Raw genomic sequence first — 14,133 nt, 5'->3', positions numbered from 1 at the left:
CCTCTTTAAATCTTTGCCTCTCCTTTCACAAAAAGTTATTCCTTTCTTCCTCGGTTGCCTTTCCATCCTCGTGTAATGAGTGAGCCGAGTGTCGCCTCAGATGCTCGAGTTAATTGTGGTGTGAAGCCGAACTGGTGTCAGCGATGACGGTCCTTCTGACAGCAGGACAAAAGCTGTGGGGTGTTTGATTCACTTGTGAACTGTGTAGACCGTTATTCAATTCCTGCTTAAGTATTAATAAAGGCTTTACGAGCCAGGGGGAGGTTGCGAGGTGCAAGTGTCTGCATGTGTATCTTGCATGTGTGTGACTGCAGGAGCTAATTTGAGGGCTGCTCATTTTTCCTGTGATGATCATGCAAGGAGGGGAACAGTAAAGACTTTGGTAACTGATGAAGGTCTTATGTAACTCGAGCAATAAGGAACCTCAGAGGAAACCAAGACAAAGATGCTATGAAAGCTCTTCAAAGGTTTGGACGGGTGGTGGAAGGACGATGACAATGCAGAAGGGTGAGTTTGAAATCATATTTTTAAAATAAAAAAATTGATCATGTTGTTTCTTAAGTTGGTTGAAAACTTGTGTCGCTGCAGTTTTTACAGGAATTAAAACCCCTTCGTGATCCAGTGGTACTGCTAAATTTAACTTTAAACATGTATAGCATTACAAAAACAGTATTGACACCCGCTGCAGGTGTACTGTGTGTATTATTACACATCATTTCACCTCATCTTCCTTTTTCCAGTGTAAATAAAAAGAATAAAACTCAATTATCCTCATTAAAAACAACAAAACTGGCAACCTGACAGAAGTTACATATTTTAATATACAGTAAAACATATGTGGGATACTCATATTGAAAAAGTTTCATAATTTTGACGCTCTCTACCATCCCTTTAAGTAAATATAATCTGATTATGCATATTTTAAAGTGTAATGTGGGCTGATTATAGTTACCTTTTTGTAATCTGATCATGTAATCCCAATTAAATGTAATCCAATACGACCCAACCTCGGGTAGCTTCCAGGTTTTAACATAAAAGAAAAAAGTTTGGCCAATAAAAAGATTAGATTTAATGTTAAACTGGTGGAGCACACCTTTAACTAAAGCTAGAAATTTTTTTTTTTTGAGGATTTTGGGGAGATTAAGGGAGTATTAAGGGAGGGTATTTTCAATCTCTGTATTCAGAGGCTTGTTGTAACTTCTTTAATCTTTGTCTTTTTGATTCAAATCATCATCATCACCACCTCAGGAGCTCACGTTCACCTGCTTCTCCCGTTCCTCAAATGGTAGCGTTGAACTGGCAAGGAGGAGAACATCGGCAGTGATGGACCAGGCTTCTCAACCTGCGACTGAGTTTGAGGTGGACGTGGACCTGGGCTTTGCGCTCTTCTTCCTCTTCCTCCTGTGCTTCTTCCTGCTGGTGACGGTGGTGCGCTGTGCCCAGACTGTAGTGGATCCTTATGGCTCCATCTCCACCTCCACTTACCAGGAAGAGCAGATCACTTGAGAGAGATAAATCTGTCAGTAACAAGACTCTGCAGATCACTACTGCATGTATATATGCTATAGATCTTAGACCACGATTTTTAATGGATATGAGGTCTACATCACACAGAGGAGTCAGGCAACTTCTGACCAGTGAGGAGCCACTCTCATGGAGGTTGCAAGACACATGAGTGATTCTGACTGAATAGACAGCTTAGCACACTCCCAAGGGCTGATGGCTTTCAAGAGACTTGACACAAAGCATCTGCTTTATTAAGACTTATTTTGCCTGATGTAATAATGCTCCAAATTGGTGCATACTTAGGCAATAAACCTACATTCCCATATAAAAGTAATAAAGTAATTGTCTTATAATCTGTCTGTGCAATAGCTTCTATATGTTTTTCTCATTCTTCTCAGTCGTAGGCCTACACTGATCTGCGTTGCTACCCTGTAAAGCTTTGATGATGAGGAAGCTGACAGGTCCCTTTTAATCGTTTATCAGAAAAGACAAAGATCACCGTCACGCTCATGGGGCGAATAATTCATAGTTAGCAAATGACGTCGCTTGTATCATTTTGTACAATAAACGTCTTGCATGGGGGCCATTTTTTTGAGCGTCCATCAACAATCAGAATTGAAGATCGTGTATAATCCCGAGCCACACTCCACACCAGTTGCGAGCGGTAATGTGTCATTTCGTTGTTTGCCGACAGTCCTAAAACTCCAGGAAGAAGACGAAGAAGACAAAGACGAAGAAGACGAAGAAGAAGAAGAAACAACTCACAACAACAACAACACTCAGCAATGCGAGAACCTGTGTTAATGCTGATTTCGTTGAATACGCCTCCATAGTGGGATGGAATTTGCATGATTACAAATATTTAATATAATTTCAAGACGACGGTGTAAATGTGTGCTAATCAAAGCTGTTTTATTTTCTGCTCTACCTTGCCAGTAGTGTAGGCTAGCGGACCTTGTGATCCTGGAAGCTAGCGACACATAAAATAGATTATCAAGTTAGGTTACTTGCATTGTCGCGTGACAACACTTTGGTCTTTCTGAAGCGGTTTTGAAGCAGGACACAACAACAGGTAAGAAGGTCTGCTTTGGTTTACATGCTAACGCTAATGCTTTGCGCTTTCGTTGTAGTTATTTCTGTCATAAACATTTTAGGAGAGGCGTGAAAATACCCCAACGCTCCTGTAGTCCTCTCATGCGACAATGTTCACTGAAAGCCCATCAAAATAAATGTTTGTAAAGTTCGTCAAGAGTCTTATCATGGTTGTTACTGTAACTTAAAGATTCATTTGCAGTTACCACATAAAAAACAGCAAAATTCACAGATTCAAAAACAAAAGCAGATCATCGCACTTATTCAGTCAAAGATATGGGATAAGACCTGAGGATTTACTCACCATGCCAACATAATCATCAGGCTCTAATGTACACCTGGCACACCCACTGCAGTGTTTTGGGGGATTTAGATTTCAAAATCATAATTTAAATCAAATTTGTGTGTGTGTGTTCCCCAGTAGTTATGGAGGTGGATGAGGTAGCGACAGTAACATCTGGGGAGAGTGGAGAAAACAACGGGAAGGTGGAATCTGATGAAGATGGTAAGCACATAATTGCATTAATCGAAAAGTGAACATCGTTATCATCAAACGTCATACACAATAATCTCCACTGTAGTTTGCTGCACGTTTTCAACCACGCTTTTTTTCCTTTGCAGAAAATATCTTTGGTTCTTCACGTGCGTCTGTTCCCCCCACAAATGAAATTCCCAGCAAAAAGACAAAGTTGGAGGACAGTTCTGATGTTCTCAGTTCAATAAAAAATGCAGTGGTGGTGTTGACCAGACTCCCTGAATATAAGATCAGTGCTCTGCGACCACCAACGCCTCAGCAGTTTTACAGTGAAGACGAATCCCTCAGCAGCTCTGATTCTGATACGCAGTGGAAACCAGAGGGTCACTCTAGTGATTCAGATTGCCCACTCTCAAACTACAAACGGAAAACTGGAAAACCGAGAACACCCGCAGCACAAACGAGTAGAAATAACAACAATGGTAAAGCCACAAGCTGCACTAGAAAAATACTAGATTGATCTCCACTCATATAATGATAATTTTAAATGTGTCTCACAACTTCTGGTTGACGTTGGGAATATTTAGTGGTTTATGCACAGAACATTCTTAATATAATTATTTTCCTGAAAATTCCCTTAACAATTCATTCATAATTTAAAATCCCTCAAGCTCGTTAGTTTTAATCCACACATGTTGTGTTTTGCCCCAGTCTCAGAACTAGCCCCTGTAATAGTATCATCAGCTTTTTCCCACTACTCTAACGAAACCACGAAGATTCGTCCAGATTTGCCAGAGGAAGAGGTCAAAGTGGACATGATGGTCCTGGCAAAGAAAAAGTCCTTGAAATGGCAGCGGGGAAAAATACTGGAGATAGTAACAAGAGGTAAGAAAATTACTCTTCCCACTTTAAAACATTGCTTAATAAAAAACTCATTAAAAATCAAAGTACCTGTGGAGTGTAGTTGTAGTATAATTTTCTGACAAGACGTGATGTGCCGAAGGGAAAACTATATGCAATGCCTTATGATAGTCATGCTGTATTAGGTTAAGGAAGTACATCAGTATGAACTTGTGAACTCTGTCCATGTAACCTGACTGTAACCTCGATGTAAACCTAAAGAGCACTTCACTGTAACCTGCATAAAACAAATATTTTTTAAAAATACCACAAGCAATAGCCAAGAAATAATGGTGTCTGGGACTAGTAGTAACTTAGGCAAAAGTGGAAAACAGGCCTAAGGAGAAGAAATACTGGAAATACTTATTAAGTAAAGAGAGGATACACCCCAACCAAGGATGTCCTAGTAACCAGGGAGTATCTGGAATAGAAAACATCATAAGGTACAAAGAATGCCATTTGCTAACATATGTGGAGAAAGTACTTAATAGTGTAATAAGTTACAGTGTTTAAGAGGATGGGCAATGGCTGTGGACAAGTACAGTCCCAAACACCAGCCGTTCTAGTTCAGAGCTCTTCATGTGTATCTTGTGTACATGTTGAACCTTTGCTACCCAGAACTCTGACTCCTGTTGATGATTTTATGGAACTCCAATAAGAAGATTTTCCTTAACAATTGAACACAGCTAAAACTTAGAGTTTCTGGTCCATGTGGCCTGGGGCCTTGGCTCCAAGACACCACATAATACAAGTAAGGCACATGGATTGTAATTAAAATATTGATAAATATTCCATTAATGCAAATGTTGGCAAAGGCTTGTGTCATACTTTGTAGAAAGAAAAGATAGCTTTTTGAAGAATGTATAATTATTAATTAATCAATTAGTCAATTAATTGATTATTTGACTGACAGAAAATATTTGTTTTTATAAACTGTTAATGATTTATTACATCTGTAATTTATTTCACACCATGGTGATTTTATCAGTTTCGCTCATTTACATCTTGTCATTTGCAGAAGATGGACGTTTGAAGTACAAAGTTAGTTTTGAAGAAAGGGGGAAGAGCCTTGTGTCAGGCCACCACATCGCCTTTGACACCCCTGCAAAGCTGGAGCAGCTGTATGTTGGTGCTCGTGTGGTGGTCAGCTGTCAGGATAACAAGTCTCAGTTCCAGCCTGGTATTTTGGCGGAGCTCCCTACTAGAAAGAACCGCTCAAGGTATGTGTTTGAAGGAGAAGAATCAGCTTTTATTGGCAGCATATATATTTTTACATACACACACTGAAGTTGTCTTCTGCATTTGACCCATCCTTAGTTGAACACACATGCAACACCCGGGAAATTGCATGCAGTGAAACACACACAGGAACAGTGGGCTGCATCAAGCGCCCGGGGAGCAAATTGGGGATTAAGTGCCTTGCTCAAGGGCACATCAGCCAGCTAAGTGGAGGGGGGGAGCATTTGTCGCATTAATCACTCCACCGCATCCAAATTTTTCCTGCCCGTCTGGTGGGGGAATCGACCCGGTGACCTCTAGGCCACAGCTGCCCTGTTTAATGAGTGTTTACACCGACACCTGTGAACTGACATCATTTTGGGCATTTAGAGAAGAAACTAACACCTCAAAAATTCCTTCAGAAAATCCAAATGCTTTAGGTTCATTTAATCTGATGTAAAGCCTATTTTAATTTTCCAGGTTCTTGGTCTTTCTGGATGATCACATGCCGGTTTATGTTGGTTTACCTTCACTTCACCTGGTGTGCAGACCATGTAAGTTTGGCTGTTTTGTTTTGTTTAACAGATGGTTGTCTTAAGGCGTACATGGTGAAAACCTGTTGAGAATTAGTCTGTAGTGTGAATCTAGGCCACACCAAATGTCAACAGAGTCTTTCTTTATTTTTTTAACAGTGGAAAATGTTTTAGATGACATGCCACACAGCACTCACAAATCTTTCATGAGGAAATACCTTAAGGACTGGCCGTACCCACATTTAACCCAGTACAGCGTTGGACAGAGCCTCAATGCTGAACTACATGGAGTCCAGCAGAGGTGTGAGGTGCTGGTGATTGACAGCAGCTTGATGCAGGTTGCTTTTCAGGTCAGTCTCATTTAACACTGCTGGGATTAAAGCTATTGGTGTTATTTGTCTTTTTATTCAGATTTCTGTGGTGTAATGTAGTTTTTTTTGGTCACTCTCAGGGTACTCCACAGAAGGAGTGGATCCATCGAGGCTCTATACGACTCGAACACATGGCAAGGTTTTTGGAACTGACACAAATGGAAGAGGATGAGTGTGACTCAGACTAAAAAAAAAAAAAAAATACAGACTAAGATATATTAAACAACAAATTGTTAATAATTGAAAAATTAAAAATAATTATCACCAAGAGGTGATGTGTCATTGGTTTATATTGGGAAACTTTAACTGAACCATTTCAGGACAAAACAGGAGTTTGAGCGTGAAGTTTGTGTTTGTCCTTACCACATTCAAGAATATGTCAGTTATAGGACCAACTGTTCTTTTTATTTTATATTTCTTTATTTTATCCTACGTAACACAAATGCAGCACTTACTACCGAATGTGTTTCTCTGAATGGACATGAACAATGCCCCTCAACAGTACACGGAGCTGTGCAGCTGTCCTGAGAGTTTTTGAGGATAACAAATCCTACAGATCCTTTTCCTAAGAGAAAATATTGGCAGTGCAGACGCTGTGCTCCACTCCTGCTCTTGTATAACACACAACTATAAAATTGTATTTCTTTCATTACTTGAAAGAATTTATTATTTCATTATTATTTTAGCTTTGTGCACTCGGTAGTTTTTGAGATACTTTAATGATCGGGAAGTGACACTTTAGATTATAAAACCCGGATCTGCCATTTTGTTGTTTGCTGACTGTGATACAATTAGAAGCAGCAGGAAAAGAACACACAACTGTACCCTGCGCCTGACCAGACTTATCAGTTTGCTCATTTGCATGGAGGGCCTGTGGACTTACACCAACTCTGCAAGTGAATCACCCTGTGCAGCTGCCGTTTCACGTGGAGCTGCGTTTAGGACTGGAACTTCTAGCACGAGAGCTACCACAAGTGAAATTGCTAACTTTGATTTATGCTGTTGTTGTGTTTGGATGGACTTTCTTTTAATGAGCTTTCTTAGAAACAGCTCTCTTTTTCTCTGCAGCTGTAGGTGCCAGCTAATGTTATTTGTAGTCTTGGTGGTGTTTGGTTCGTTACATGTCAGATTCAGTTGCTGTTCTTCACCTGGCTTTTTTTATTTTATTTTATTTCTTTCACTGTTTGTTTTTACTTCAATAAATCTGCAAAACGTAACACATGTTTTGGAGCGATTTTTTTCTTGATAAGCCGCATCCGGCAGGTAAAGTTTTCTCCTATTTAGCCTCTTGGCGACTTTTTGGGGATAGTCACTCGATAGCAGCTTTATCAAATTAAAGAACACAAGACCATTGAAGCACATTTTAAGTATAGCTGTAACCATAAAAATAGATTTTTACAAAGCTGTGAGTTTTCTTTTTGATCTTTGTAGCAGACAGAAGTAGTTTGATAGTTGCTGCTTGTTGGGCTGGCTGATTTGCTTGGTGTCTGGGGATAAAAGACTAAAGGGGTTATTTAGGAGGGCTGATTCTCTCATTTCTTTTACTGTTATGTTCACTTATTTCTGTTTGATGTTCTTTGCACTAAAAATTATTATTGCACAGATTTGAGTGTGCAGATGCTTTAGTCATTCAGGTGGTCCAGGGAATCCTGTGTTTGTTTATGTTTATGATGCTTTCAGTGTCAAAGAATGAGCATTACTGCCAGCTAGTGCAAAGACAGGGAAACGTGCAAGATGTGGAGAAAATCATGCTTTTACAAAGTGTGAGAGAGATGTGTCGGCTAAATGTTGCAACTGTAGAGAAGATCACAGTATAGCTTTTGGGCAGCATTCAGTATAAAATCATGCAAGTTAAAATACTCAATAAAACAACTGTGTCTAATAATGGGCCTACTGGATGCTTGAATTTCCCTCGGCATCAATAAAGTATCTATCTATCTATCTAATGGTACTTAACATCTTTGAATGCCAGAAGGCCGTAAAGGATTTAAATGACGAATCAGATATAAATTTGCTTTCAAGAAACATGGCTGGGATCACATCTAAATTTTGTTATGCCAGGATAAAATTCAGTCACACTTGATCCCCTATAGTGGCCATCCTCTATATGGAAGAAGTGGAGAACAGAGCCACAATCTGTCCCCCACTTACAGGGCTCTCCTGGCATCCCTGCCCAGGAGTTTCACAGCCCAGTCTCATTCAAATGACCCTTTTCGCCATAACATCTCAGGTGGCCACAACAAATCCAATTAACGACATGGGGGGGTCAACGGCCCATCAGACCCCTTAACGACCGTTGACACCTCTCTAAGGTAAATGTAACGTCCCACTTCAGGGATGAGCCTATAGGCTGACAGCCCTTTTGTTTAGGCGTTTATTTCCCACAGAGGTTAAATACTCTGCACTCCCCACCAAAATTTAAAACTGAAGAAGCTTCTTGGATGAGAAGCGAAATGTCTTCAAGAACCCTAACAAGTCCAGATGCCCTAAGAATTTACTACACAGACCATGACCTGGATGACTTACCAACAGTCACACATGATGGAGCAAATAATCAAGGTTGGTGGCTGTGTCACATTTATTAAAGGTAAATATAAAGAAGAATAAATCTTTGAGGTGGACATACATGTACAGTTGCTGAGGTGTACAGAACACAAGACTCAATAATGATTTTTTTGTGTGTCATACCTTTTAATTTTTTGTGTCACACTTTTTATTTTTTGTGTTGTACTTTTACTTCAGCAGTGTCTGTGAAAATACTGGAAACATACTGGAGTTTGTTAGAGATCTACTAAGACTTGTTGGTCGACTTTGTGGACACAGGGGGCAGCACTGAGTTTGTGAGCACCTTGTGCAACAGAATGAGGCGAAGAAGTGCTCGCACACGAAAACTCACCCAGGCCTGCTGTGTAAAGGGTAGATTTATGCATTATTTAAGGTATTTTCTAAATAAGTGCTTCACTTTTACGAGAAAATGGGCTTGATGGATGAGAAGTAACATTTAATTTCGCCACGTATATCTTGGATATTTTTCCAAATCGCCGATAAAGCGCGGCACAAAGATGTTACTTCAACGTAGAGTTGCACAGATACACTACCAAGCTATTAGTCACGATAGCCTATCTTGGATGTGTTACTGTTGATTGATTGATGTATTATGCATACATGTAGCCTACTAATTTGGCCGCATACTCCCGTGTAAATAAGTGTACCTTCTGGTTTTAGTTTAAATGTTTGACGTTACCACTGCAGAATGACGGCGACGTTGAATTTTGTTCTCCGATTCCGAAACCTTAACTGTACTGACTGACAGCTTTTCATAAAAAAATGTCTGTGACACTGTGTGTTGCAGTGATTATGGAGGGGGATGAGATGGAGATGACCATAGAGGAGCTCCGAACGTGGATCAGAACGAAGGTAAAGGAGAACAAGCAGATCTCAGACATGACAGAGAAATGCAATCTGCTGCAATCCCTGCTGGAAAGGAAGCAGAACCAGGCAATACACCTCATGAAGCTCTGCAAGTGAGTGTAAAATCTACTCTGTGAGCTTGTCCGTGCCTGTTGTAAAAGCCTTTTTGTTCATAATGAGCTGTTTTGTTCCCTGTGTGCACCTTGTGGGCAACTGCTTTCCATATGCTTCAACAACTGTCTGCTTCCCCCATGTGTAGAGTTGTCTACCATGGTACATGAGAATGCAGCTGTCATGCTGATTTGCATAGCTGAAAATGAGAAGACACCTGACAAGACAATTGTAGCAATTCAACAAATTTTGAAAGAGAAAGTGTGATTCATAAACAGGAGAAACAACCTGCACACATCAGAATATCTTGCCATCCTGGTAAAGCAAAACAAGATTTTAACGTCCATATCTGTGTTTAGAAAGTCAAAGACCCCATTTCTTGCTGTAATTTACAGTACCCTGCTAATACATATCTTTCAAATTCATCCCTCAGTTCTGAGCACTGGCCTGTCCTGATCAGGTTCAGTAAATTCAGTATGTCGGTCACTATTCTCAGTGCCAAGTATTTAAATGTGAGTCACTTATTTTCTTTAGCCTTTCCTTAATAGTTTTAGGCACTTGAAAAGCAGATGCATATATAGCATATAGTGGTATAGTTACTTTTATTTAAAAATGAACAGTGTACTGGTCTCCTCTCCATACATGAAGTTCAGCTGAAGTGCTTCTTTATGTTTTTTGTTTGATTCTTCTTGTATTTGTTGTTGATGTGTTTCAGGTCTGTTGCGGCATGTGAAGCAGTTGTAAAGAAGCAATACTCTTTGCTGGGATGGGACTACAGAGAAGTAGAATCTGATGATGACGATGATAATATAACAGGCTGTGGTAAGTAAATAATTGTATTCTTTGTATGTTTTTGTAATTTGGTAGTTGCTGAATAGTTTTCAAACCTGACTTTTTTGTCAAAAGCAACGATTTCACCAGTGCTTTTTCCTTTGTAGGAAATACGCCATCTGAGTTTGTTCGTTCTGAGAGTCCAGTCCCCAGCTCGCCAACTACAAGTGGCCCTACTCCTTGGTTACCAAATCTTAGGGACAGTAAAAACTTCTATAGAGATGATAGCAAAAAAGTCCATATCAATTTAAAGAGACAACCAGTGGTGGTGCTGACCAGACTTTCTCCAAGTAAGATCAGTTGTTTACGTTCACCAGCGCCTCAGGACTACAACAGTGAAGATGAATCCTTAAACAGTTTGGATTCTGACACACAGTGGGAACCAGATGATGACTTCAATTACTCAGATTCTTCTATCTCAAGTTATGATACTGGCTCACAGAAAAGGAGAAAAATATATCAAAAGAATTGGGATTTTGGAACACCCCAAGTCAGATCAAATACTGGCGCTAAGAACTATGTACCAAAAAGTACCGGTGCTAAGAACTACGCAACAAAAAGTACTGGTGCTAAGAACTATGCAACAAGAAGTACAGGTGTTAAGAACTACGCGGTAAAAAGTACCGGTGCTTGGAGCTATGCGGCAAAACGTACCAGTGCTAAGAACTACGCTGCAAAAAGTACCGGTTCTAAGAACTACGCTGCAAAAAGTACCCGTGCTAAGAACTACGCAGCAAAAAGTACTGGTGCTAAGAACTACGCAGCAAAAAGTACTGGTGCTAAGAACTACGCAGCTAAAAGTACTGGTGCTAAGAACTACGCAGCAAAAAGTACTGGTGCTAAGAACTACGCAGCTAAAAGTACCGGTACCAAGAGTAATGCAGCTAAAAGTACCGGTACCAAGAGTAATGCAGCAAAAATATTAACACTGCAAGCCAATGTGAATACCAAGAGCAACACAATGAACACATGGACACCGCAAGCAAACACCGAAGGTAATGGCCATTAAATAAAACACACCATGCAAGATCATGAAAGCTTTTTGTTGCATGAATTACTCATCATCGGTCATATTTTTTCCCACTGACAGGAGCAACATCTGTGACCATGGTGTCAACTCTTTGCCAAGACTCAGACAGAGCCATGGAGACACAAGCTCGTCGTCGTATGCCAGAAGGAAAGATCTGCGTGAACATGAATGTCCTGGCCAAAAGCAGGGGCATGGACTGGAAACAGGGGAAAATAGTGGAAATAGTAACAAAGGGTAATTGGAAAAAATGGTGGAGAAAATACCCTCAGCTGACACAACATAGAATAAAATTCATTTTCAGCCTAGAAGGTTAAGGGACATCCTGCTATTCACTTGCCCTCAAGGCTTTAAAAAAATAGACTTTCTCAATTACAAGTGATGTGGAGCCTTGTTTACAAAACTGTGTGTAGGATTCTCATCAAAAGTTTGCATATGGATGAAACACAAAATGCTAATGCTTTTTTTTTCTTTTGCAGAAGATGGTAGGTTGAAATACAAGATCAGTTTTCAGGATAACAGGAAGAGCCTAGTCTCTGGTCACCACATCGCCTTTGACTGCAACCCAATTGTGGATCAACTGTTTGTCGGTGCTCGTGTGGTAGTCAAGTGTAAAGATGTAAAGCCATGTTTTTTAGCTGGTATTGTGGCTGAGGTCCCCCAGAAGAAAAACCTCATGAGGTTTGTGCATGTAATGGATATCTTCTTACGATGAAGTCCAAGTAATATTTTTTTGCCTTTTTTGTACACGTGATACAATTGCCATAGCCAAATTATGTTTTGATACAAAATTTCCAGGTTTCTGGTCTTTACGGATGATCACACACCAATCTATGTGGGTTTACCTTCACTTCACCTGGTGTGCAAACCATGTAAGTTTGGGTGTTTTTATTCACAAAAGGATTGATTTGAAGATTACATAACATAAGGTCATCTGCTGTGAAAGTTAGATACATTTGGTCAGTTCAAGAGATGTTATCAAAAACTGTTGTCGTTCAGAAATATATTTTAAGTTGATCTCAGAAAATTAAAATTTAAGTTATAAGCTATGGGATAGCAGCATGATATAGATGCACAGCTCGTTTTTGACGGAAGATGACTTTGAAGAAATGAGCAAATCAGCCAGTTGTGCTTTGAATGAAAATCTGTTGTCTGTGAGGTTTTCAGTTGCATAATTTCTCAAAACCACAGTTGACCTGATAATGACTTTTACTGCAATGATTTGTATTGCAAACTTACACTCACATGCTTGCTCTGAAGCTTTAGCTATTTAATTTAGAGATTTATTGTGTATTTCTTCTGTATGGTGCTGCTTTGTTCGCATTGTGCATTTATAGTCCACTTGGAAACAAACTTTGTATTTTATACACAAATGTCCAAAGAAGTCTACAGAACAATTATCAGTGTGTGAATAGTTATTGATGACTGTTGAAAAATGTGGCTGGATGGAAATTAGACTGCATTTTATTTAATTTTCACTTGGACAGTGTCAGTCCTGACATCCCAGTTGTCCTTTGTACCCACTGTTACTGCAACAGACTTTGTTCTGACAGAGTTTTCCTTGTGACAGTGGCCGACCCTTTGGATGACATTCCGAATGACATCCATAAGAATTTCATGAAGGAGTATTTGAAGGTTTGGCCTTACCCACCCAGGATGCGTTACACGGTTGGAGACATAATTAATGCAGAACTGAATGGATTTCAGCAGAAGTGTGAGGTGTTGAAAGTTGACTGCAGCTTGATAAAGGTCATTTTTCAGGCGAGTATCTGTAAATATCATGCTTTCAATTACTTTCATCTGGATTCTCAATGTTTTTCCCCTGATTATATTTATTTTGATTTACAGTAGTTTTTTTTTGTCATCATGCTTAGAAAGATCAACATAAAGACTGGATCTACCGAGGTTCCATACGCTTGGAACACATAATTAATGAGGAGGAGCATTCAGAGAAGTAAAAGGAGGTGAGGCAGAAAAATAAATCCACTTGGGTCAGTGATAAATGAAATTCTTAAATGACTGAAATCATAGTTATTCGAGTTATCCTTCATATCTAATCTGTACTTCCCTGTCTTGTGTGTTACAGATTCATCAACACACTGATGTGAATATCAATGTGTTAAAAGACCTTGATGCTGAATTCCAAGATGTGACTGTTGTTTACCTGGCACATACATGAAAAAACTTCTTCACACTTCTGGATTTTTGGGCCCTTTAGCTGTCCACACTGGAGTTCCTCTCTAGCTGAGCCTGTTGAGAGCATGCATGTTATAGCAGTCTCTCAAAAACCACTATGGTTCAAGGGGTTTCTATTTCCTTTTGTGAAAATCCCTACATTTCATACATGCTTATATTTGTGACCTGCAATGCCAACTTTGGCCAGGATGCAAAACATTTCTTCACAACCCAGTATGGTTTCTGGGGACTGCGAAGGCATTCAACATGGGGTACTGAACTTTCTGCCTTACTGGAGTGGTGCAGATTTTTATTAAAATTATTAAATACTGCATTGTTTTTTTGTATTACAGTTTGTGTTCTTAAATAAAGAATACTCATTTTAAATTGTTTCAAATGCTTTTATTCTAGATGCAAAAATAATAAATGCAAGCAGCAAACTAAGGAACAATTTGTACTATGAAAAGAAAACAAACTGATGAA

The 14,133-nt window shown here is 39.5% G+C and overlaps 2 protein-coding genes across 6 annotated transcripts; both read left to right on the top strand.

Moving 5' to 3' along the window:
* Nucleotides 1–2,210: 2,210 nt before the first annotated feature.
* Nucleotides 2,211–7,312, top strand: LOC124074418 (histone-lysine N-methyltransferase SETDB1-B-like). 2 transcript variants are annotated; one of them, XM_046417337.1, is made up of 8 exons: nucleotides 2,211–2,578; nucleotides 3,023–3,103; nucleotides 3,220–3,555; nucleotides 3,785–3,958; nucleotides 4,992–5,193; nucleotides 5,672–5,745; nucleotides 5,884–6,074; nucleotides 6,176–7,312. In XM_046417337.1, exons 2-8 carry the CDS (start codon nucleotides 3,025–3,027, stop codon nucleotides 6,281–6,283), a joined length of 1,164 nt encoding a protein of 387 aa, XP_046273293.1. In that variant the 5' UTR covers nucleotides 2,211–2,578; nucleotides 3,023–3,024; the 3' UTR covers nucleotides 6,284–7,312. The 2 variants fall into 2 exon arrangements, with proteins under 2 accessions (XP_046273293.1, XP_046273292.1); XM_046417336.1 differs by having other exon boundaries at nucleotides 3,020–3,103.
* Nucleotides 7,313–8,533: 1,221 nt separating this feature from the next.
* On the top strand, nucleotides 8,534–14,037 carry LOC124074563 (histone-lysine N-methyltransferase SETDB1-A-like). Of its 4 annotated transcripts, XM_046417608.1 has the most exons (11): nucleotides 8,534–8,654; nucleotides 9,448–9,619; nucleotides 10,333–10,439; nucleotides 10,556–11,308; nucleotides 11,339–11,443; nucleotides 11,539–11,712; nucleotides 11,955–12,156; nucleotides 12,274–12,347; nucleotides 13,046–13,236; nucleotides 13,350–13,439; nucleotides 13,562–14,037. In XM_046417608.1, exons 1-10 carry the CDS (start codon nucleotides 8,537–8,539, stop codon nucleotides 13,431–13,433), a joined length of 1,980 nt encoding a protein of 659 aa, XP_046273564.1. In that variant the 5' UTR covers nucleotides 8,534–8,536; the 3' UTR covers nucleotides 13,434–13,439; nucleotides 13,562–14,037. The 4 variants fall into 4 exon arrangements, with proteins under 4 accessions (XP_046273564.1, XP_046273563.1, XP_046273565.1 ...); XM_046417607.1 differs by having other exon boundaries at nucleotides 10,556–11,443; XM_046417609.1 differs by lacking the exon at nucleotides 8,534–8,654 and adding an exon at nucleotides 8,879–9,011 and having other exon boundaries at nucleotides 10,556–11,443.
* The last annotated feature ends 96 nt before the right edge of the window (nucleotides 14,038–14,133 follow it).

Source organism: Scatophagus argus, chromosome 17, assembly GCF_020382885.2.
Source record: "Scatophagus argus isolate fScaArg1 chromosome 17, fScaArg1.pri, whole genome shotgun sequence".
In the NCBI taxonomy this organism is placed as follows: Eukaryota; Metazoa; Chordata; class Actinopteri; family Scatophagidae; genus Scatophagus; species Scatophagus argus.
Note: the sequence above shows the minus strand (reverse complement) of the source record. Positions and strands in the feature narration are given on the sequence as shown.

What these genes read in the sequence shown, in the direction of transcription:
- LOC124074418 (XM_046417337.1), top strand. Translation starts at nt 3,025, where the DNA reads ATGGAGGTGGATGAGGTAGCGACAGTAACATCTGGGGAGAGTGGAGAA. An exon ending in ACTGGAGATAGTAACAAGAG is followed by an intron (nt 3,959 to 4,991) that starts GTAAGAAAATTA and finishes TGTCATTTGCAG; the next exon opens with AAGATGGACGTTTGAAGTAC. An exon ending in ACTAGAAAGAACCGCTCAAG is followed by an intron (nt 5,194 to 5,671) that starts GTATGTGTTTGA and finishes TTAATTTTCCAG; the next exon opens with GTTCTTGGTCTTTCTGGATG.
- LOC124074563 (XM_046417607.1), top strand. Translation starts at nt 8,537, where the DNA reads ATGAGAAGCGAAATGTCTTCAAGAACCCTAACAAGTCCAGATGCCCTA. An exon ending in ACCGCAAGCAAACACCGAAG is followed by an intron (nt 11,444 to 11,538) that starts GTAATGGCCATT and finishes TCCCACTGACAG; the next exon opens with GAGCAACATCTGTGACCATG. An exon ending in TCACCTGGTGTGCAAACCAT is followed by an intron (nt 12,348 to 13,045) that starts GTAAGTTTGGGT and finishes TCCTTGTGACAG; the next exon opens with TGGCCGACCCTTTGGATGAC.